This window comes from Centroberyx affinis, unplaced genomic scaffold (genome assembly GCF_046629955.1).
Source record: "Centroberyx affinis isolate AG114_WGS23_722 - 3 ecotype Tasmania unplaced genomic scaffold, CSIRO-AGI_Caff_v1 ptg003519l_1, whole genome shotgun sequence".
NCBI lineage: Eukaryota > Metazoa > Chordata > Actinopteri > Beryciformes > Berycidae > Centroberyx > Centroberyx affinis.
Window position 1 is genome coordinate 212,109 of NW_027281464.1, and position 19,582 is coordinate 231,690.

At 42.9% G+C, this 19,582-nt stretch overlaps 1 protein-coding gene across 3 annotated transcripts; it reads left to right on the top strand.

The window, feature by feature from the left end:
* Positions 1 to 1,641: 1,641 nt before the first annotated feature.
* Positions 1,642 to 11,991, top strand: tsr1 (TSR1 ribosome maturation factor). 3 transcript variants are annotated; one of them, XR_011696588.1, is made up of 16 exons: positions 1,642 to 1,792; positions 3,463 to 3,566; positions 3,661 to 3,889; positions 4,471 to 4,605; positions 4,781 to 5,235; positions 5,686 to 5,830; positions 6,266 to 6,447; positions 8,533 to 8,744; positions 8,898 to 9,057; positions 9,227 to 9,337; positions 9,473 to 9,605; positions 9,997 to 10,113; positions 10,300 to 10,440; positions 10,542 to 10,616; positions 10,720 to 10,960; positions 11,910 to 11,991. XR_011696588.1 is itself a non-coding variant. In XM_071539786.1 (15 exons), exons 1-15 carry the CDS (start codon positions 1,666 to 1,668, stop codon positions 10,896 to 10,898), a joined length of 2,475 nt encoding a protein of 824 aa, XP_071395887.1. In that variant the 5' UTR covers positions 1,642 to 1,665; the 3' UTR covers positions 10,899 to 11,043. The 3 variants fall into 3 exon arrangements, 2 of the variants coding, with proteins under 2 accessions (XP_071395887.1, XP_071395884.1); XM_071539786.1 differs by lacking the exon at positions 11,910 to 11,991 and having other exon boundaries at positions 8,563 to 8,744; positions 10,720 to 11,043; XM_071539783.1 differs by lacking the exon at positions 11,910 to 11,991 and having other exon boundaries at positions 10,720 to 11,042.
* Positions 11,992 to 19,582: the final 7,591 nt, after the last annotated feature.

Below are 19,582 nucleotides of genomic sequence, written 5' to 3' on the forward strand. Positions count from 1 at the left end.
TTTTCCATTGGACATGATGTCTTTTTCCATTGCAATCACTTATTTTTTACACTATTGCAGAACACATATAAATGAAAACACGTGAGCGCACATGCCCAGGCCTAACTTAATAGAAACTGTCCAGAATTTGAAAAAAAATCTCACTCATTTTGTGATTCCTATTAAACTGTGTCTTAAAACACCCTTGCTTCCTGATTGAGCTATTTAGAAAATATGATTGCATAAAGATGCCATGTTGAAGGCATAGGGATTTTTACACATTCACATTCACATCTGGAAGCTTCCCAGTAGACCAGTCTTCTGCTGTTGGCCACTGAGCAGCTCACTGGAGCAATCCGGGGTTACGTGCCTTGCTCAAGGGCACATCGGCGGTAGTTTCTGAGGGTGTGGTGCTATTTTAAGTAGTGAAATCTTGAAAGTTTAAAAATGTTCACATCTTAAATTTTGTGTTTTTCTCCTCGCTGATGGTCAGTTATCTCACATCAAGAAGCAAGGAATATGAATTTGGGCAAGATTTCTTACTTGAGGAAGCTATGCTGGATGTGTGCTAGATCTGATTAGATAGATTAGGGAAAATTGGGTTGTTGCAGCAGCAAATAATGGGATAGCCTATAGGCTAATTAGGAGGAGAACAAGTAGTCTAGAATGTAGGTAATGAAGGTAATTCAGCAAATAATTACACCAAAAAGAACGCACTGAAGGTATAAAGCAAACATATAAAGTCTTCATCATGTTGAAACATAACTATTGGCTTGAGAGAATTCTCTCTTTGTTGACTATTGACAGATTTACTGGCTAGCAGATGTTTACAGTTTACAGATCTATTAAATTACATCATAGGTCTGTAGATAGTTACCTATAAGAAGCCTCCAGGGTCAACGGGTATCAATCGATATTCAATTTTGGGGGTGGGTCGATAGGCCAGGTGGGGTGTCCTCAGTTTGTCTGTCAGTAGTCCGACCAAAACATGGACTGACAATTTTTGCAATGTCAGAAAATGTTGACTTTAAAAAACAAAAGGTGTTCCTAAAATTGAATTAGGTGAGTTGCCATAGTTCATGTAACTATGTAACTTATGTAACACTGCCAAATTCTCTTTATGTATGAAATGATATATGAAAATATTGCATTTGCAGCACAACTTGCAGGATCTTTATGTCAATCGAGCAAAGGTTCCAAAAATATCATTTCTGGTATAGCATTTTATTACATAATATCAGGAAAACTTTAACCTTTGCGTTTAAAAATATTAAGAGTATTTTTTAAAAGAGAAGTCCTTAATCAAAACGTAAAAAAAAAAAAAAAATGGTGCAATATTATTTTTTTTTCTGTCAGACTTTGGTCGTGAATTTGACTTGTCCTTCTAATTACAATGTTTGTATAATTTATGTAGTTAAATAGAACTCAAAGGTTTGAGCATGGCACAAACACATGTTTAGGTTAGGGTTTCGTTTCCCACTTAGCCCACCCAAGCTAACCAAATATATATACACCACTCAAGGTAATGTAAAGTGCTTTGGATAAGATATTCAAATATTGTTACAGGGACTTTTATTTTGAAGAGAAACATCCAGGAACGTCTGAAGACCCGCCTCTCACGCCGTGACACCGGTGCGAATGCGGAAGTAGATTCAGAGTGGGTAATGTTGCAGGTTGGCTTTCCACATGGTGAAAATGGCTGCGGGTGAGGAGAAACAACAGGGCCATAGAGCCGGTATTTATAAACAGAAAAACAAAGGCCACAAACATGGCAAGCATCGGACGAAAGGCGAAGTCGAGAGAGAGAATAAAGGTAAACCTTGTTAAGTTATGAAGTGGTCAGACTCCCCAACAGCTGGTGGTGTCTGGCATGACTTTCATGGCAGTGGCACGGCTCTGCCAAAACACGTGTTCAGTTTGTCCAGTCTGAAGGAGCAGAATGATAGTGGTACTGTTCGTGCAAATCAAGTCTTTCCGTTATTTCGGTCAGTTCTGAAGATTGTTGTGTTGGAAACGGAGTCGCGTCAAATCAGCTGATGACGAGTAGCTTGGCGTTTTCCTTGAACGCTACTTATTTATAAGGAGTGGGTTGAAGAGCAATCACACCAGGACATAAAGTTAAAGGGCGGAGTGTTCATCAGACACCTAAAAGAAATAAACAACCTAAGTTCTCAAAAAGCTAAAATGGGCTAAAATAGCCTTTTAGCTAGTCCAGAACAATGTATCTTGCGCTGTATTCAATGGGGCGTATCCAACCCATATACTTATGTGACATTGCAGGTTTATAACCCCCAGGTTTTTCATATTTTACTTAAAAATATTCAGCTCTGTTGACCTTAAGATTCTCCTTACAGTCACAATATGAATGTAATATGTCATCCATTTATTAGCCAATGTTCAAGCATAACCCAGTTAAAAAAAAAAGAGCTGCTAAGGAGATTGCAGACCGTGGTCATAACTTAATAATAGCCAATAGACTACTGTGAATATCCTGTTCACATATCTATAGAATATTTATTGAGTTGTTTACTTTCTGTTTATGCCTTATGGACATGCAACCAAACCAAACACCCATTAATGCACACAACTATAAAAACTGTTTACGTGCAAAATTAGAAGTTATTGCAGGTATTCATACAAGCAGAATGCATGCAAACAAGAGCTGTGTGTATTTGTATGCACCAAGAAATTGGGTCAGGGTGCATGAAGCATGACTGTAGCAGGCAGGTACCAATATAATCATCTTTCTAAAAAATGAATGTGTTTATGATCGGCAGATAGAGCAACTAGATTCGCTTCAGTGATCCACTAGATGTGGCTATTGTGCCTGTTTTTGCAACCTATCTAATGGCTATAATGTCTATTATTGATAGTTTGGTGCTATCTGTTTTTTGGTGTGTTTGTTATAGCCTATCCTGTCAAGCTGGATTGACACCTCCCCCTCTATTGCAGATAGGCTATACAAAACATTTGAATAAAGACCCATAGACATGCATACTCACTGAACTAGATGGCCTTTTTCGAAGCTGTAAGGTAGTCTCGCTGGCCAGACTGTCATTCCTTCCAGGTGTTATTACAAACTAAATGGGGCATGCAAATGGTAGGCACACAGGAAAAGGTGAGGTTTATATTGGCACCATACCAAATGGCACCATACCATCAATAATAGACTGGAAAGCATCGCACAACAGAAACATGTAGCAGCTACTATGGTCCATGGGCAGGTGAAGTGAGGTATTTGGTGCAATTTTACGCCCACCATGTGTACTTTAAAGGGTTCAGGCTTTCGGCTGCATTCTAGGCTGCCTACAATGCAGTGATGCGTCTTAATATTTTGAGGTGTAACTAATGAAGCAGCTGAATGCACCCTTCAAAGTGTGGACCCACACCTGGATTTACCATGGAGAGGCACTTGCCTTTGGACTCAATCTTGCATGGTGTAGTAATATTTGTAATATTTCCCTGTGCTGGTCTGTCTCACAGGTAGAGTGTCGGTGACGGCCCTCACCAAAAAACAGAGGAAAGAGCACAAGAAGATGGACAGAAGACACAAAGCCAACCAACTGCGCAGGAATAAGAAGGATATGGTAACTTTTAATTTGACTGAAAGAATAACCCTCCTTTTATTAATTTGTGCCGTTGACTGATGCTGAGGAGTTTCCATGTCTCCTGCCCATTCAGGTGCTGACAGAGAAGCGTCGTCTTGGTAGCAGGGAAGGCCCCCCTCACTTGGTGGCTGTGGTGGCCCTTCATGCTGGAGTTGATGCCGGGGCGGTCACCAAGCTGCTGCGGGGCGAGGGAGCTGGGGGTCTGGTTCATCAGGAGCAGTGCATCAGTGGTGTCAGTGACAGTTTTGGGCTGATTCTGCCTCGTTTTAAACAAAGGTTCACCTTTCTACGCCCCAGTATGGGTAAGTAGTGAGTGATGGCAGCAGTTCCTGCATCATGAAAATGAACATATACTGTACAACTGTTAAGTCAAAGTGTTTTTTTGTTTGTTTTTATGATTTTTATAGAATTTGTCGATTTATTTTAAGTTGTTGATGAAGAATTTCTGTACTAAGATAGTGCTATAACATAACTTCCTGCATTTTTTGCATGAATAGTGTTGCAGGCCTCAGTGATGTGGCTGTCAACTTGGATGTCAGTAATGAGGAAAATTATTTTGTTTTTGATTTGAGCAACAAATCTCCAAACAAGAAGACTGGGCACCAGCTGCCACTGATCAATTCAAACTGTCAGCTAATAGTTATACTACTCTGGCTTGGATTAGAGTATGACTGGTGCAACCAAAGATCAAAAATCTCCTTTTTTAATGAAACCCTACCATTGGCTGTAAGAAAGGTGTTAAACGTTTCTTTTGTTATTTTTCAATTCAATGAAAAAAGTCCTATATCAAAATGTATCACATGCATGGCTTTGTTGTACAATTTTGACAGCAACACTGGTTGTCATGAGCATTATGTTTATGTTTTCTTGTCACTTTGTACAGCTGACTTGCACTCCCTGCTGGATGTGACAAAGATTGCAGACAGCCTTGTATTTGTGCTGGACTCCACTGAAGGCTGGGACAGCTATGGAGACTACTGCCTCTCCTGTCTCTTTGCCCAGGGTCTCCCCAGCCATGGTGAGTACGAACCTGAACACACTGCAGGAGCTTCATCATTCAGACTGGGATAGACTGCTATTAGATTTTCTATTTGATACATTTCAAGTGATTTCTGATTTTATTGATTTCTGTTTTTGCCTGCTTCTTTTTCTAACCCCTTGTTTTTTTCATCCTTCAATCCATCCCCCTGTAGCACTGGTGTGTCAGGGTGTGTCTGACCTAGCCGTGAAGAAGAGGGTTGAGTCCAGGCGAGCTCTGTCCAAGATCACCGAGGCCCGTTTCCCCGACGTTCGTCTCTTCCCTCTGGACTCAGAGCAGGACGCAACCCTTCTTCTCAGACACCTGGGCGCTCAGAGACAGAGGAAGCTGGGTTTTCGCTCCAGACGCTCTCACGTCTTGGCTCAGCATGTCACTTACATCCCCAACCCCTCTGGTGAGGGGATGGGTGGTGCACCCACCGGCTTAGGGACCCTCTGTGTGTCTGGGTATGTGCGTGGCTGCCCTCTGCAGGTTGACAGACTGGTGCACATCAGTGGACACGGAGACTTTCAGCTCAGTCAGATCGATGCTCCGGCAGACCCTCTTCCCCTCAACATAACAAAGCCCAAAGCGGAAAAACCTGGCAAAGGAGGAGACATTGACATGCTGGTGGGTGTTTCAGGATGGAAAGCAATTGCTTAGTTTTTATTTATCACATCTCTGAAAATTCAAAAGGTTTTTGGATTTTTAGGATGGAAAACGGTTTCCTCACATCTGTCTTATTCTAGAGATATTGTAAGGCCGTGATGCTCTCATGGCTGACTTTGTTTTTATATTTGTATATGAAATGTTAGCACTACTATAAAGGCTCATGTATATTTCATAATCTACAAGGACAAATATGTGTTACATATTTGTGATAAGTACATGCCAACACAGATAATAGATGGTTAAAGAAAAACGTAATGAATGTTGGTCTATATATCAGGCACTGATTTGATCTGCTGGTCCTTAATGCTTAGTGCTGTCCACTGAGAGCAACAGTTCCTCTTGGATTTTGTATGCACTGAGTTATAGGAATGCATTTCCCATTCTTACAGTCTTCTGTGTTTTTCACAGGATGGTGTTGAGGCGGAGGCTCCAGTGCGGGTGCTGATGAAGGCAGACCCGTCCCTCAGGGAGAGCCTGCAGGCAGAGGCTGAGGTGGACCCCATGGACGGAGAGCAGACCTGGCCCACAGACACAGAGCTGCTGGAGGCTGAAGGTGCAGAAACCTATAAATAAATAAACTTCTGTAATATGAAGTAGTGAAAATTAAATTATAATATTAATATAACTTATAATATAAAATATAAATTAATAAACATATAAATAACTGCAATTTGAAATGTTACAATGAGTGAGATGGAGATACCTGGCAACCTACCTAAGACAGATATTGTTCAGCTTAGTGGCTGTTGTCTCACTTGTATTAGGGAACTGTCACACCTGCTTTGTTGTGATAGCTTGATCAAACCTTGAAGCCTTTTTGATTTGATCAATATAAATCAATATAAAATTTGGTTTGTTTTTTTCAGTTGGCTATATGAAGTCAAAAACAACAACTGCAACAATTTCTTCTTATTCTGATCAAGCTACACAAATTATAGGCAAGAAAGTAACCTCAAATGTCTCTCTGATGTTCCTTCCTGCTGTTCAGAGGCCAGAAAGAACAGACGTGTGATGAAGGTCCCCAAAGGAACATCAGACTACCAGGCCACATGGATTGTGGATGACGATGAGGAGGAGAATGACGAGGAGGATGAAGAAAGCTGTGATGATGACGACGATGGGATGATGGACGAGGCCATGGATGGAGAGGATGAGGAGAATGGCTCACAGGTGCGTGATTAGCAAAGGAAACTATATTTTCCCTTGACATTTATCTGTGAAATAGAACAAATGACAACTTTTATGCTTGCTGTAGGGCAACAGCTGCATAGGAATGTTAGGGTTACTTTGTTTACCGCCTGCTTGTTGTCATGGCAACAGTGGGACGAGAAAGTATGGAGTTTGAGTGTCTGTGGTTGCGGGGCCGGAACAGTGCATACGTGACCCACGGTTAGTGCACCTCGCAACTGAGAGGCACTGTTTGTTTTCTCAGTGTCTGTCTCTGGTCTGTAGTGCCAGGCTACTCACCACAACAATAGTGTTTGGAGCAGGGGTCCCGAGAGAAGCCTCCTGTCTTCCTGTTCTGTGAACAGAACTTCCTGTCTCGACAAGGGGAGGGGACGAACATTTATTTATTTCCAGCTCTGCTTGAAAGAAGGGGGGGAAACTCTTCATGTGCAAAGGGTTCATTACGATCTGTAATTGTTATTAGCATGTGTTTGATGTCAAGGTTAGCACACAGGAATATTTAGGAGATGTTAACAATGGGGGAAATGGTACTTCAAATGATAATGATTATTATTATTATTGCAGCTGGGATTGTTGCAAAGGTTGTGAATGAACCTCATGCTGAGCGGATTCCCCCCATGTCTGACTCGTACTGTAATTTGCCAGTCTAGGGAATACCGTTCTGCGCGGTTTATTTGATGATTCACTTCCTTATACAAATATATAGCCTGTGGAAGTTAGATTTAAAAATAAGACTGGATGCCTAGAGGTGCTGGAAAGAGTAGTTTCTAGACTACACTGGGAATCGCGCTAAATTGAAGTATATGCAAATCGGGGTTACCCCAATGTTTTTTTTCATATCCCCCCCAAGCTTCTCATAGCACGGTTCTTATTGTGGCTGGGCTTGTCTTCTTTATGTTTGGGTATACAGTACCAATTTCTATATATTTCTAATTTTATGTATGCAGGTATGTGCACAGTAAAAAATAAAATAAAATAAAATTGTCATTCTGCTAAATTTCAGTGAATCGCTTTCTTTATGTTATTAAACCTTTCAGTATGAACAAATGTAACACCAAAATCTGGTCGGAAAAAAAAAAACGATGTTACACTTACACTTACATTCAAACTGAAAGGTTTAAAGTGTAACAGAGAATCACTGATTTTGGGGTTATATCATGGCCAGGAAGCGTCACAACCCAAGGTACTGCCAACGTTCAACATCACTTTAAGATAGTTTTACTGCTCACACAACATCCGGCCTCACCTCACCTATCCAGGAACTGTCATGTTATGTTTTATCCTAACGCATTCTATCTGCACAGAAACTTTATGCATAGTAGCTAAAGGTGTCAACAGGGGAAACCACAAATGTCACCACAGCGATCTTACAGGTTGTAGGTGTAAAAGGGGCTTACGTGAGCACTAATTAAAAGGACGTCCTTCACAAAAGAATGACACTGAGTTTAGTAAACTCATTGTCATTCTTTTGTGGCTTGTGACCGTGCTCCACAGTTGACCTACATGTAACAGATTGCTTAATTTAACGCATCAAAATAAACAAAATAGAATCAATGGATAGAATAGATTTTTTTTTATTTTATTTTAAATGTATACTCAGTATCATGGCCCCGTCCTGGCTAGAGAATAGTAAGGGAAACTGGTTCATATATTGGTATTAAGGCTGAGGACAAATCGATCAGCCTGGTGCTGTTCCACTGTTTCTATTGTGAACAATACAAGCATCTTTATTTGCTAGTGATATCACTTTAAAACCAGAAACTATAGCCAGAAAATCATTCTGGACACTGTCAAAGTCACCGCCTTTTCAACTGTATTCTCCATGGATTTATAAATTTGGGGGATAGTCACAGACAAGGGGCAGGACAAACTCAAACTGCTTTTATGTAGGACTCTTGTATCCGGACAACAACAGTGAATGTTCACTAATACACATCAAACTGTACAAGGGCATATTTTCATGCTGAAAGTCAGTGGCATTCCCTTTAAGACTGATTTTCAAGCTTGTTTTATTAAAAGGGTTCAGTGCTATACTGAAGCAGACTGTACTGTATCCTCTCTGCCCAGGACCCTGGTTCAGGCTGTGCCTCAGAAGAGGAGGAGGAGGAGGAGGAGGAAGAGCTGTGCTCCACAGAGCGAACTGGAGCAGACCAGCGCTATGATGAGCACATGGATGAGGCTGAGGAGGGAGAGGGTCTAAAACGCTATCGTGAGGCTCGGGCCAATGAAATGTTCCCTGATGAGGTGGACACACCCCTCGACGCACCAGCTAAAGTCAGGTATGGTAGGACTATAAATAGATGTAAAATGTAACAAATTGCATTTTCCTTATACAACTTGTTACATTTTATAGGTGTTTTCACCTTCAAATTTGTTTTACTGCTGTTGAAATGATCATAGTGATCCTTCACTGGCACACTCTCTGCTCCCAGGTTCCAGCGCTACAGGGGTCTAAAGAGTTTCCGCTCCTCCCCCTGGGACCCCATGGAGAACCTGCCTCTCAACTACTCACGCATCTTCCAGTTCCAGAGCTTCGAACGCACCCGCCGCCGCATACTGGCCGAGGCTGCGCAGGAGGAAGAGGGAGCCATGGTAAAAAAAGACTGTGGTTGTGTTTCTATGTATCAAGCCCTTTGAGACTTAACTGTGTAAAGGGTTATATGAATAAACAAGATTAGATGAGACCAGACTATGTAATTGTGTTCTTGTTAGATCTTACTGATTTGTGGCTTCACTGACCCTGCTGTCCCTCCCGTTGCAGGTGGGCTGGTATGTTACCCTGCACATCACTGATGTGCCCTTCTCTGTGATGGAGAGCGTCCAGTCACGCAGACCTCTGGTGTTGGTGTCCCTCTTGCCCCATGAACAGAAGGTATGTCCCGTGGTTTTGACATCCTAAAGCTGTTGTGTCTGAATTTACAATGACCGATTTTTAAAGAGTAGTCACACTGACTGTACGGTATTATTACTGACATTCCTGCCCTGATCATTTGTCTTCTGCGCACAGATGTCAGTGATGCACCTCTTGGTGAGGAGGCACCCCAGCAATACAGAGCCTATCAAGTCTAAAGAGGAGCTGGTGTTCCACTGTGGATTTCGGAGGTTCAGGGCCTCTCCTATCTTTTCACAGCACACCTCAGGTAGGACCCCAAATCCCAGAGTATCCCGGCATGATAAACATAATATTTACATCGTAGGCATTTAGCTGATGCTCTTATCCAGAGTAATTCACAATGAATAAGCAGGTTAGGGGTTCAGTGTGTTGCTCAAGGACACTTGAGACAGGGAATGTGTCTGTTGTGAGGACTGAACCTGTGACTTTCTGTTTATTGGGACAGTCTCTCTACCCGCTAGGTCACCCTGCTGTGTAATCATACGATAACACTGTGAATCTGCTTTTAGTTATAGTCAAGTATATATTGGTGGATTGTCGCATCAAGTGGTCTGAACCAGGTTTAGCTGCTGGACTGCTGGATACTGTAGGTCAAACTGGACTTTTTCAGTGTTGAACTCCGATCTGCTCCTCTCTAGCTGACAAGCACAAGATGGAGCGCTTCCTTCGGCCAGATGCCCCCACTGTGGTGTCAGTGTATGCTCCTATCACCTTCCCCACTGCGGGAGTGCTACTCTTCAAAGAAAGGGGAGATGGTAAGACAAAAGAGTCCTGTATTATACTTGAAAAGAAGTAGATTTAATTTGTGGTCTGGCTCCCTTGATTGTAAACTTTTGACCGGCTATTCAGTTGTCTATTTAATTGTTTTATTCGGTTATCCAGTTAAGTTGATGCTATACTGGTATTTGAGCCTGTGTTCTTGTTATGTCCTCACCTCCTAGGCATGCAGGACCTGGTGGCCACAGGTAGTCTGCTGAGTTGTGACCCCCAGCGTGTTGTGCTGAAGAGGATTGTGCTGAGCGGACACCCCTTCAAAATTAACCGCCGCTCTGCTGTTGTCCGTTATATGTTCTTCAACAGGGGTGAGAGCACCACAGCTGTTGACATGTTCTTTATTACTCTGACTGTTTTCATAGTTCATAGAGTATATAGCTTTAATTCTACTCCTTTCTCTCTGTGACAGATGATATCATGTGGTTCAAGCCAGTCGAGCTGCGAACCAAGTGGGGTCGGAGAGGTCACATCAAGGAGGCTTTAGGTGAGGATTTTGTCTCAGCGACTTCTTGAAACTGTATGTTTTTATTTATGGCATTACTCCTGCGATATCTGACATGGCAGATCTTGTATTTTGTATTTTTCAGGAACTCATGGTCACATGAAGTGTGTATTTGATAACCAGCTGCGCTCCCAAGATACTGTCCTGATGAATCTGTACAAGAGAGTGTTTCCTCGCTGGACGTATGACCCTTATGTGCCCTTGCCCTTACCCTGGATCAAGAGAGAGGGCGCTGAGGAGATGGACGACTTGGACATGGAGTAGCAGAGGGACAGCGTAGCAGTGCAAGCAAGACACAGCACACGTATGAACAGAAGTGTTTCCGTGTATGTGCGCACATGACATTTTCACAAACTGTAATGTGTATTAAATAAAACTATTTTGATCCAAAGTACCTACTTTCTAACTGTTCATCTTGCGCCATTATTACAGCCATTAATACATTTTGCTTTACACCTTCTTAATTGTCATGCTGCTAGATCAATTTCAAGCCACTAGATGGCAGTGATGAATAAGGGTTAATAGCCAAAGCTTCTCTAAAACTGCTGTGTTGAGCAACTGTGACATTTGTTTGAACTGGGTCAAAAAATTATGTGAGTGACTACCATTAAACAAATAGCTGTATGTGGAGGGGACTTGGCTGATTAAACAAATAATGAGGCTTGTGACCGTAACAGTTGCCAGGTCACTGATACTTTTTGCAAGCTTAGAGCAGGATAGATTATTGAAGCGTCAAGCCCATGGAACAAACTTTCTGAATGCATACAGATGGGGTGTATTGCCTGCAGCAAAATTAAATCTAGTAACTGGGACAGATTATGTTGATCTTTGAGGAACATATTAATCAAGAAAAAATACTCCATGTAATTGTGCTTTAAGCATTATTTCCCCCATTACCCGCTGATTTAATTTATTAGTTGTGTGTATCTAATCATAGATGCATTGATCTGAATTAAGAAATACTGATAGTAATTTGTGCATGTAATTACTACAAGCCAGTTTCTTAGTACATACCCCCCCCATCCACACACACACACACACACACACTGCTCTCTCTCTCCCTGGTGGTCTTGCCCTGACCTGAAGCCTCCTTTTCATCACCAGTCAGACACACACACAGATCACGACCTCGCTCTTGTTTTCAACTGGATCTGAAATGCTCAACAGTTTTATGTCCTTCCCTGTCCCATGCTCCTTTTTTTTCTTTTGCTTAGGAAAACAATGATTTATGAATTGTAATATTTATCATAAAACTGAGCTCTTGCATGCTTGCAGCAACATGATTCATCCCCGGGCTCTGTTGGGACTGCACCACAGAGGCATGCCAATATGTCTGGGAAACCAGAAGGTGAAGACTTGGGGATGGAGAGGAGAACACGATCCAAGAAATGAAGGGGAGCAAAAGTTCACTCTGTGCATTTTTTCATACTGTGAATTTGATTACAGTGGAAAAAGTTGAAAAATAAAGATAATACAATCGAGAAAGACTAATGTCTCTATTGCCCTTGGGGGGCAAGCTGGGGGCCCTGGACAGTTTTGCGGTAACACTCCATTTATTTCCTACTTCATTTTTTTTTACATGTATCAAGGCAAGGGCACTGTAACAGTGATGTGTTGAACACATCTTGTTAAAGCCGAAGGGAGGGGTGTTGTGTGCTTTGCTGGCTAGCAGTTCATGGTAAGGGGAGGGGGAATTCAATACCCCCGCTATGGATGAACGTTCTTAAAGTAACATGTTGAAAAATGGTACTGAATTTAGACGCGTACACAACATTTTTCCCTGACACTATCAATTTGAAACAGATAAACATTTAGCTGTTTGGGGACCAACTGCGACGTGGTAAGGCAGAATCCAGCCCATAAGTGAAGTGTGTGTTTGGCACAGGCCACCGTCAGAAGAAGTGAACGCTGGTGGCTTAGTGCTGTTTGGATCAGGAATGTCTTGTGGTTCCCAGTTCACTGCCACCACACTTAGTTGGCTCCCACTGAAGATATAATGGGTGAGAGATTTTTCCGTTGGATGAGGATAAAGAAACGGAAGGAGAGAAAGGGGCAGTGAGGGAGTGAGAGATAAGGGAAGAGCCAGTTGATGTTCAGAATGAATAAAACCAGAAGTGGAGGGGAGGAAGCTGCCAAAGGAATGCAAAGGGGTTAGAATAGAATCTGGAAATTAAAATAAAAAGTTAGATAGTGTGTGAGAGAGAGAGTAAGAGAGTGAGTGAGTGAAATGGAGGAGTGTGAGAGTCTGAGGCGGTGTGGGCGAGGGAGAAGGAGAGAGAGAGTGGCTGGCGTTTATGGATTGCAGATGTGGCGCTATGGGGTTTTGGCAGGGGCCATGCGCGCCTGAATCCTGCACCGGCTGGGTGGCACCGGGGTGAGAGGGAGGTCACTGCACCGCAGCACACAGCCCATAAAACACTGAGAGTGGGGGAGAGCAGCGAGAGTATAGGCCTCAAACACACACTAGCTTGGGACTGCAGGGCAGTGGGGGTGAGCAAATCACACCCTGAGGTTCATGCTCAGGCACACACACACATGCACACACACGCATACACAAACATTCTGTATAGTTAGGCTGAGACAGAGGCTACCAATACAGCCAAGTTAGCCTGAGAAAAAGTTGATAGCTGATAAGCTTATCTCAAATTTAATAAGGAAGAACCCTCACTGGAAACGTCTCCATACGATGAAAAATCCCTCCATCTTCTCTGTTGAAAGGAAATTTTCCAACTCCATAAGGTGGAAACCATTAATGCATATGCAATAATGCTGAATCTATTACAAGTCTTTGTGACATGAATGCAAAAGAGAAGCGAACCAGCCACATGTGGCGTAAGGGTGTTCATCCACTGTCTCTTTTCTTACCAAGTTCATCCACCCACCCATCTATACGTTCTGCAAGTTCTCTTTTCATCCTCATCATTCCATATCAATCCACTTTACATCTTTCTCATGAAATAAGAGTGGATTGAATAAAAAGAGTAGTCAAAGCTGGTCTTGGCCACCTTGCCAGAATAAGAGTAAGGGATCTCAACTTCTTTTAATTTTTCTTCTTCCTAAGATTTCCATTTCCTTCCCAGTTTATTCTTCCTGGTAACCACAGTGTTATGCTTTTGGTGGGTGAGCACTCTGCTGCAGCGATGCAGGGTCAAGTGCTTTGCTCAAGGGCAACTATAGTGGTTGTTGAGAGAGGTGAGATTGTTGCTCATTCCCCTTCCACTCACACAGAGATTCAAATTGCCAAACTTCTGGTTACAAGTCAGTTGTCTTACCTTTAAGCTACTGCTGACCCTACTTAGCATCTTGAAATAACCTACATTCACTTTCACAAATTCACATTATGTATGCTCTGAAAATGACAATCCTTAAGAATACCAAGTAGTGGTTCTTTTGCACATAATCATTAGAGAACGGATTTTGATGCAATATAAAACCATGTGAGAACACACAGCATAATTTAAAACGGTCCTACTATTTTTAGCATACAGACTCCACACTGGATTGAAGGAGGTTTTGAAGAAGTCATCAGTGTTAAAGGCAGATGCCTACACCTTCTCTAACATACCGGGCAACTTTGATTGGTCTTTGCTTTGGTCAGTTTTAAGACCTTTTAAAGAACTACTTAGCAACCATGAAAAGTGAAGGAGTGTTTTATGAGACCACTGGTGAACCTCTTGGTGTGATGGAGCAGCCTGGTGCTACATGAAACCACTGATGTTTTTGCCTCTGCCAGCGGAGTTGGATGGGGCTTATGTTTTTGCCCCAATCCATCTGTTTGTCTGTGCGACTGTTAGCAGGATATCTCAAAACGTTAGAAGGAATTGATTTGCACAAAACTTTGTGGAGAAGTTGGTCATAACGAAAGGAAGAACTGATTAACTTTTCATACTGATTAGCCAAAGGGGGCGTGGCTTCTCACAAAAAGGCATATAGGACTTCCGAATGGAATCACGTAACACCATCAAACTTTGTGTGCCTATCAGCAGACAGAAGAAGAGGCAAACCCTCCATTATCAATCAATCAAAAAATAGGAGAGCTCATTTCTGGTTTCGACATAGCAATTTTTTCCAAGACTTGGTCCAGTGGTAGAAGGGTAGCCCTAATGGCCGCTGAACAAACATAGTGAGTGACAGACTGATTGTACATGTGGCGCTCAGCTAAAATGCTTAAAAGTGGCTTGAATCAGAACAGGCAGATCTCATGTCCCATTTCAGGTCCAGTCATGAAAATGTGAGCATCTCCTGATGTGAAACAAGTTGGTAATGTGGCATGGAAGAAATTAACTTTTGGAGAAAATCCGACATGTGGAACTGGCACGTCATGACAATTGCATGGCGTTGGCGGAGGTATGCGCTCTACTGAGTGCCATCTAGTTTTTTTTTTTCAAATCAAATAGCAGTGAAAAAAACATTTACAGGCTCAAGTGTTTTTAAATATGATGGTTTGTAGTTTTAAGTACCATTTTGCCCATAAAAACACACACACATCTTGCACTCTCCTATTTATGTAGGTGCTGCTTGACAGTACATTGCTATTGGGTCAGCTTTATTTTTCTCTTTCTTTTGTGATATCCTTCCTTCCCTCTCTTGTTCCCCTTTTTCTCCCCCTTAGCCTGGTCCTGACTCCCTGGTTCCTGGGGCCTGGCCAAGGCGTGTGTCCCTGGAGGAGCCAGAGAGGAGATGGAGAGAGGGGGCAGCAAGGGGGTGCAGAGACAGGCTCCAAAACCACAGCTGCAGCAGCCTTTCCTTCTCCTCTCCTCTCCTCTCCTCTCCTCTCCTCTCCTCTCCTCTCCTCTCTCCTCCCCTTCTCTCCTCTCCCCTCGTCCTTTGCCTTCACTCTGTTAGGAACTCGCCTGGCACACTCCCCAGCTCTGCCATTAATCAGAGGGAAGGGTATTTTAGTGCATGTGTGTGTGTGTTTATGTGTGTGTGTGTGTGTGTGTGTGTGTGACATAGAAGCTGACTGTGTGAGTGACTAACTGAGTGCGTGCATGAGTGTTTATGTGTATCTTTGTGTGTGCTGATAGAGAGCTGGATGGAATGGGGGTGATGGTATGGAGACCAGGACCTCACAACAAAGCCGAAGAGTTCACCCAGAGAGCGAAAGGAGGAGGGAGGGAGGTTGACAGACGAAAAGCCTGGTGAGCAGATTGGGACTGCCAGTGACTAAAAGGAAGAGATAGATAGATGATCTGCAGAAGGTTTTAGTATCACAGGAAGAGATCAAGATATGTAAAGATGGCCCAGACCTTGCTTACGTCTAACTGACTGAAATTCCTCTGACGGAGTTTCCTAGCACTCGCCGTAGAGCCACATTATCAGCAAGACCGTTTTCGGAGAAATGTTTCGCAGCAACACCTGCCCGCAAATGTAAATCAGGCACAATATGCGGACATGTCGTGGTGTCACCAGCCAGAAAGTGGAAACGTTATTTTAAAGGGACAGCTGCCTGAAGAAAAGGCCACACAAACTCCTTAAAACCCCCCTTTGTCCCTTCATGCTGTACTCCACCGCTCTTCTCTCTCCCCCTTATCCCCTGATTATCCAGGTGGGAGTGAAATCTGAAAGAAAAGAAAAAAAAAAAGAAAATTTCCAACCTGCTCCCCTCTCACCCCCCAACGGGCCTCCCAGAGTGCTTTTCTGCTGACATCACTGCACAGAGACCTGGCAAGCCAATCTCTCCCCTGCTCTCCCCTTCCCTCTCCCTGCTTCCTGCCCTCATGATGTCACACACCATATGGTTTTCAGCAGTATCAAGCCGGAAAAGAGATTTAGTCAGCCGAGAGGAGAGGAGAGAAAAGGAGGAGGGCTGGAATGGGGTGCAAGTCGGACACAGAAAACAAAAGGTTTTGCTCTTCCCCCCATGTGTACTGTGAGTGGAAGGTAGGAGGGGAGGAGGGGAGGAGGTGGGGGGAGGTGAGGGGGCGAGAGGGGAAGGGCTGCACTGTGTGAGGCTAATGAGGAGAGACCAGGGAGCAGAGACCATGCATCGGACAGCCATGTGCACCACAGACGCCTATTGGACTGGCCTACACACTCACACACGCTTACACACACACACACACACACACACACGCACACACGCATACACAAACAAACAGAGGGGTCGATACCCACACTAGCTGCCTCTGTCAGGAGTGCAGGGGATGGCAGGGAGAAAGCTGACAAGGCAGCGCTTGTGAATGAGGTTGCCATGTACATTGCATGAGCTGCTCTCATTCAAAAGCAACTATGTCATCAAACAAGTTATTTTGTTGTGAAAATTGTTTTGGGTACTCGGATTTCATGTAAATGTATTTATTTCAGCTGTGAATTTAGATGCCATAAACTTAGATTTAATAAGTGATTCAAGTCTTTTTTCATTTATACTGCAGCCTGAAGTGTGAATAAATTTTTCAAACCCGTCTCCCTCTATTATGAAAATTCTGCCTTTTTCATTTATACTTTAGCCTAAAATATGACCCTATGCTGCATCCACACACATTTGCCTCTATTATGAAAACTCAACCAGAAGTATTTCTGATCTGGCTCTAATCATGGCCAGATAATTGCTCATCACCAGCGGAGGGGTGAACTAGAATAGCGACCGAATGCACACAACAGCTCGGCTCATTCAAATGACATGCCTTGCACGCCTAGCCCCTAAAGCTGTCGCAAAACTGCTCATTACAATGAATTAAGAGAGTCCTGTGTGTAAATGTTGAGCCTACCATTCAATTTTTGGTGGTGAAGGGATGCCTCTGAAGGGGGTGTGCCTGGTGCGGTGGGGCGGTGACAGTAAGCATCTGGAGATGTCTGTGGCCCTGTCCGCTGAAATGGGGGAAAGGGGAAAGGGATGAAGATGAGAAAGAAACGAGAGAGAGAGAGAGAGACAGAAAGAGAGAGAGAGAGATACACTGCAAAAAACGTCCATCTTAACGAGTAATTTAGTCTCATATTCAGCCTTCAAATCTTATTTTTCTTAAACCAAGAGAAAAATTCTGTCAATGAGGTGAGATAACTCCACTTGTTTCCAATGCAGTTTCACTTCTTTCAGGGATTTTCTAGAGATTAGTGTCAATATCTTGAAACCGAATCAGAATAAGACAGATCACTGCACTACTATCAAGAAAATGACACTTGACTCTACAAAATTCATGCAACAAATTGATTTGCATTAGAAACAAGTGAAATGATCTAACCCCACTGGCAGATTTTTTCACTTATTATTAAGAAAATTAGGATTTTAGGACTCAATAGTAGACTAAATGACTAGAGATGGAGTAGTTTTGTAGTGTAGAGAGAGAGAGAGCAAAAGACCGTCTGTGAGTATAGGAAAGGTGTGGGACATTGGGCTCAGATGGTTGTGGTGTCTGCTCCAAGGTGTTAAGATCACTTTTAGACTTTTCCTCATATTGTACGGTGCTGCTCTGTGCTGGCTTTACTGCTGCAGCCCACCTGGCAGACAGTGACAGAGCAATAATAACACAATTGGAATATTAGTCACTCTGAACGCAAATTGAAACGAGGTGCTTTGAGCCTCACAGAGCTGGCGACCCTACATTATATCTACTCACAAATGTCTGAAATAAAAAAGAGTGGGTTACACTCAGTCAGAGAATTCACTCCCTCACTATGCTTCCATATCCAACCCACCAAGCCTCTGCAAGACATGTGTCACATGTAAAACCTGCAGCGCTTAAGCTTGGAGAAATGGTGGAGAAGGTGTGTGATTTAGAGGGTGACAGCAGACTGTTAAGGGATTTAGCTGTTCAGCTGCACCCAGCCTGCCTTATCTCCAGGTCTGGTTCCTCAGTGTGCTGGTCCTGGAGGAAGCAGACATGCACAGCTCAGCTCTGCAGCTCTGCAGCTCTGCAGCTCTGTGATGTGTTCTAGCTCTGCTCTCACAGCTTTAATTGAATCATTGCTTACAACCAGCAATTTGGAGGCTTTTTCAGTTCATTAAAAGTTCAGCGTTTCAGGTTTGTTGCACTCCAGATTATGTTAAATTGTGTTTTGACAAGCTGAAGTTTAATGTCCAGCGCAGGCCTCTGGAGGCAGATTGATTAGTGAGATAAAGTCTGTCTGGGAAGACAACAGCTGTACCCAGAGACACACGGCAAAAGGTTTACTAACTAGCATTAGTTCCTATCTACAGTATCGTTGCTCTTTCCTCCGGTATCACAGGCTCTAAGATAACTTTACACTCCTTGATGTCAATTTGTTAATATAATTGATAAATTGTACCATATCAAATGCTTTTCTTTTTTTTGCCTTTTTCTCTAATCAACATTTGCCACAAACCAGCATTATGTTTTTAAAAGTAGGTAACTTAAAAGAGAAAAAAAGTCAAGGTATCTATAGGCTAATGTGTGAGCCTCCTTTCAAGCGTCACATGACATCGCTATGTATTTCCCTGGTTGCAGTTTTTGGAACATGAATTGAAACACGCTGCCACATCCTAGATACACATATCTATTCTCCTGCACAGCTTTGCCTGCCCCTGTCAGTGAGGTTATCAGCAGTTCATCATGGGAAACTGGAAGTGAGAGACAATACCTTCCTCCCCTCCACCAGGGTCTGGAGATGGCTTGAAACACTTTAATGAAACACCAGCATCTTGAACTTGGATAATTTCAAGAGGAAGACCCTGCTTCATGAGATTGTCAGCTGCTGCTGTGATCAAAAGACTATATAGCAACAGATATGAATAGGCCTCAGTCTGGTAAGTGCGGCACTAGATCACATCTTTTGTCTCTTAACGACCACAATGATGGTAAAATAATTACTTACATCAATTTCATTTTGCAGTCTAACACCTCTGGGATTGCTAGACAATGGGAGGACTTGATGTTGGAAAGAGAAATAACAACAGTCATCAGACTGACAGCTACAATTAGGGATTATTGAGAGTTAAAAAATTCTGATAAGTGTACAGAAGTAATCAAAGTAATACTGAGGCCAATTAG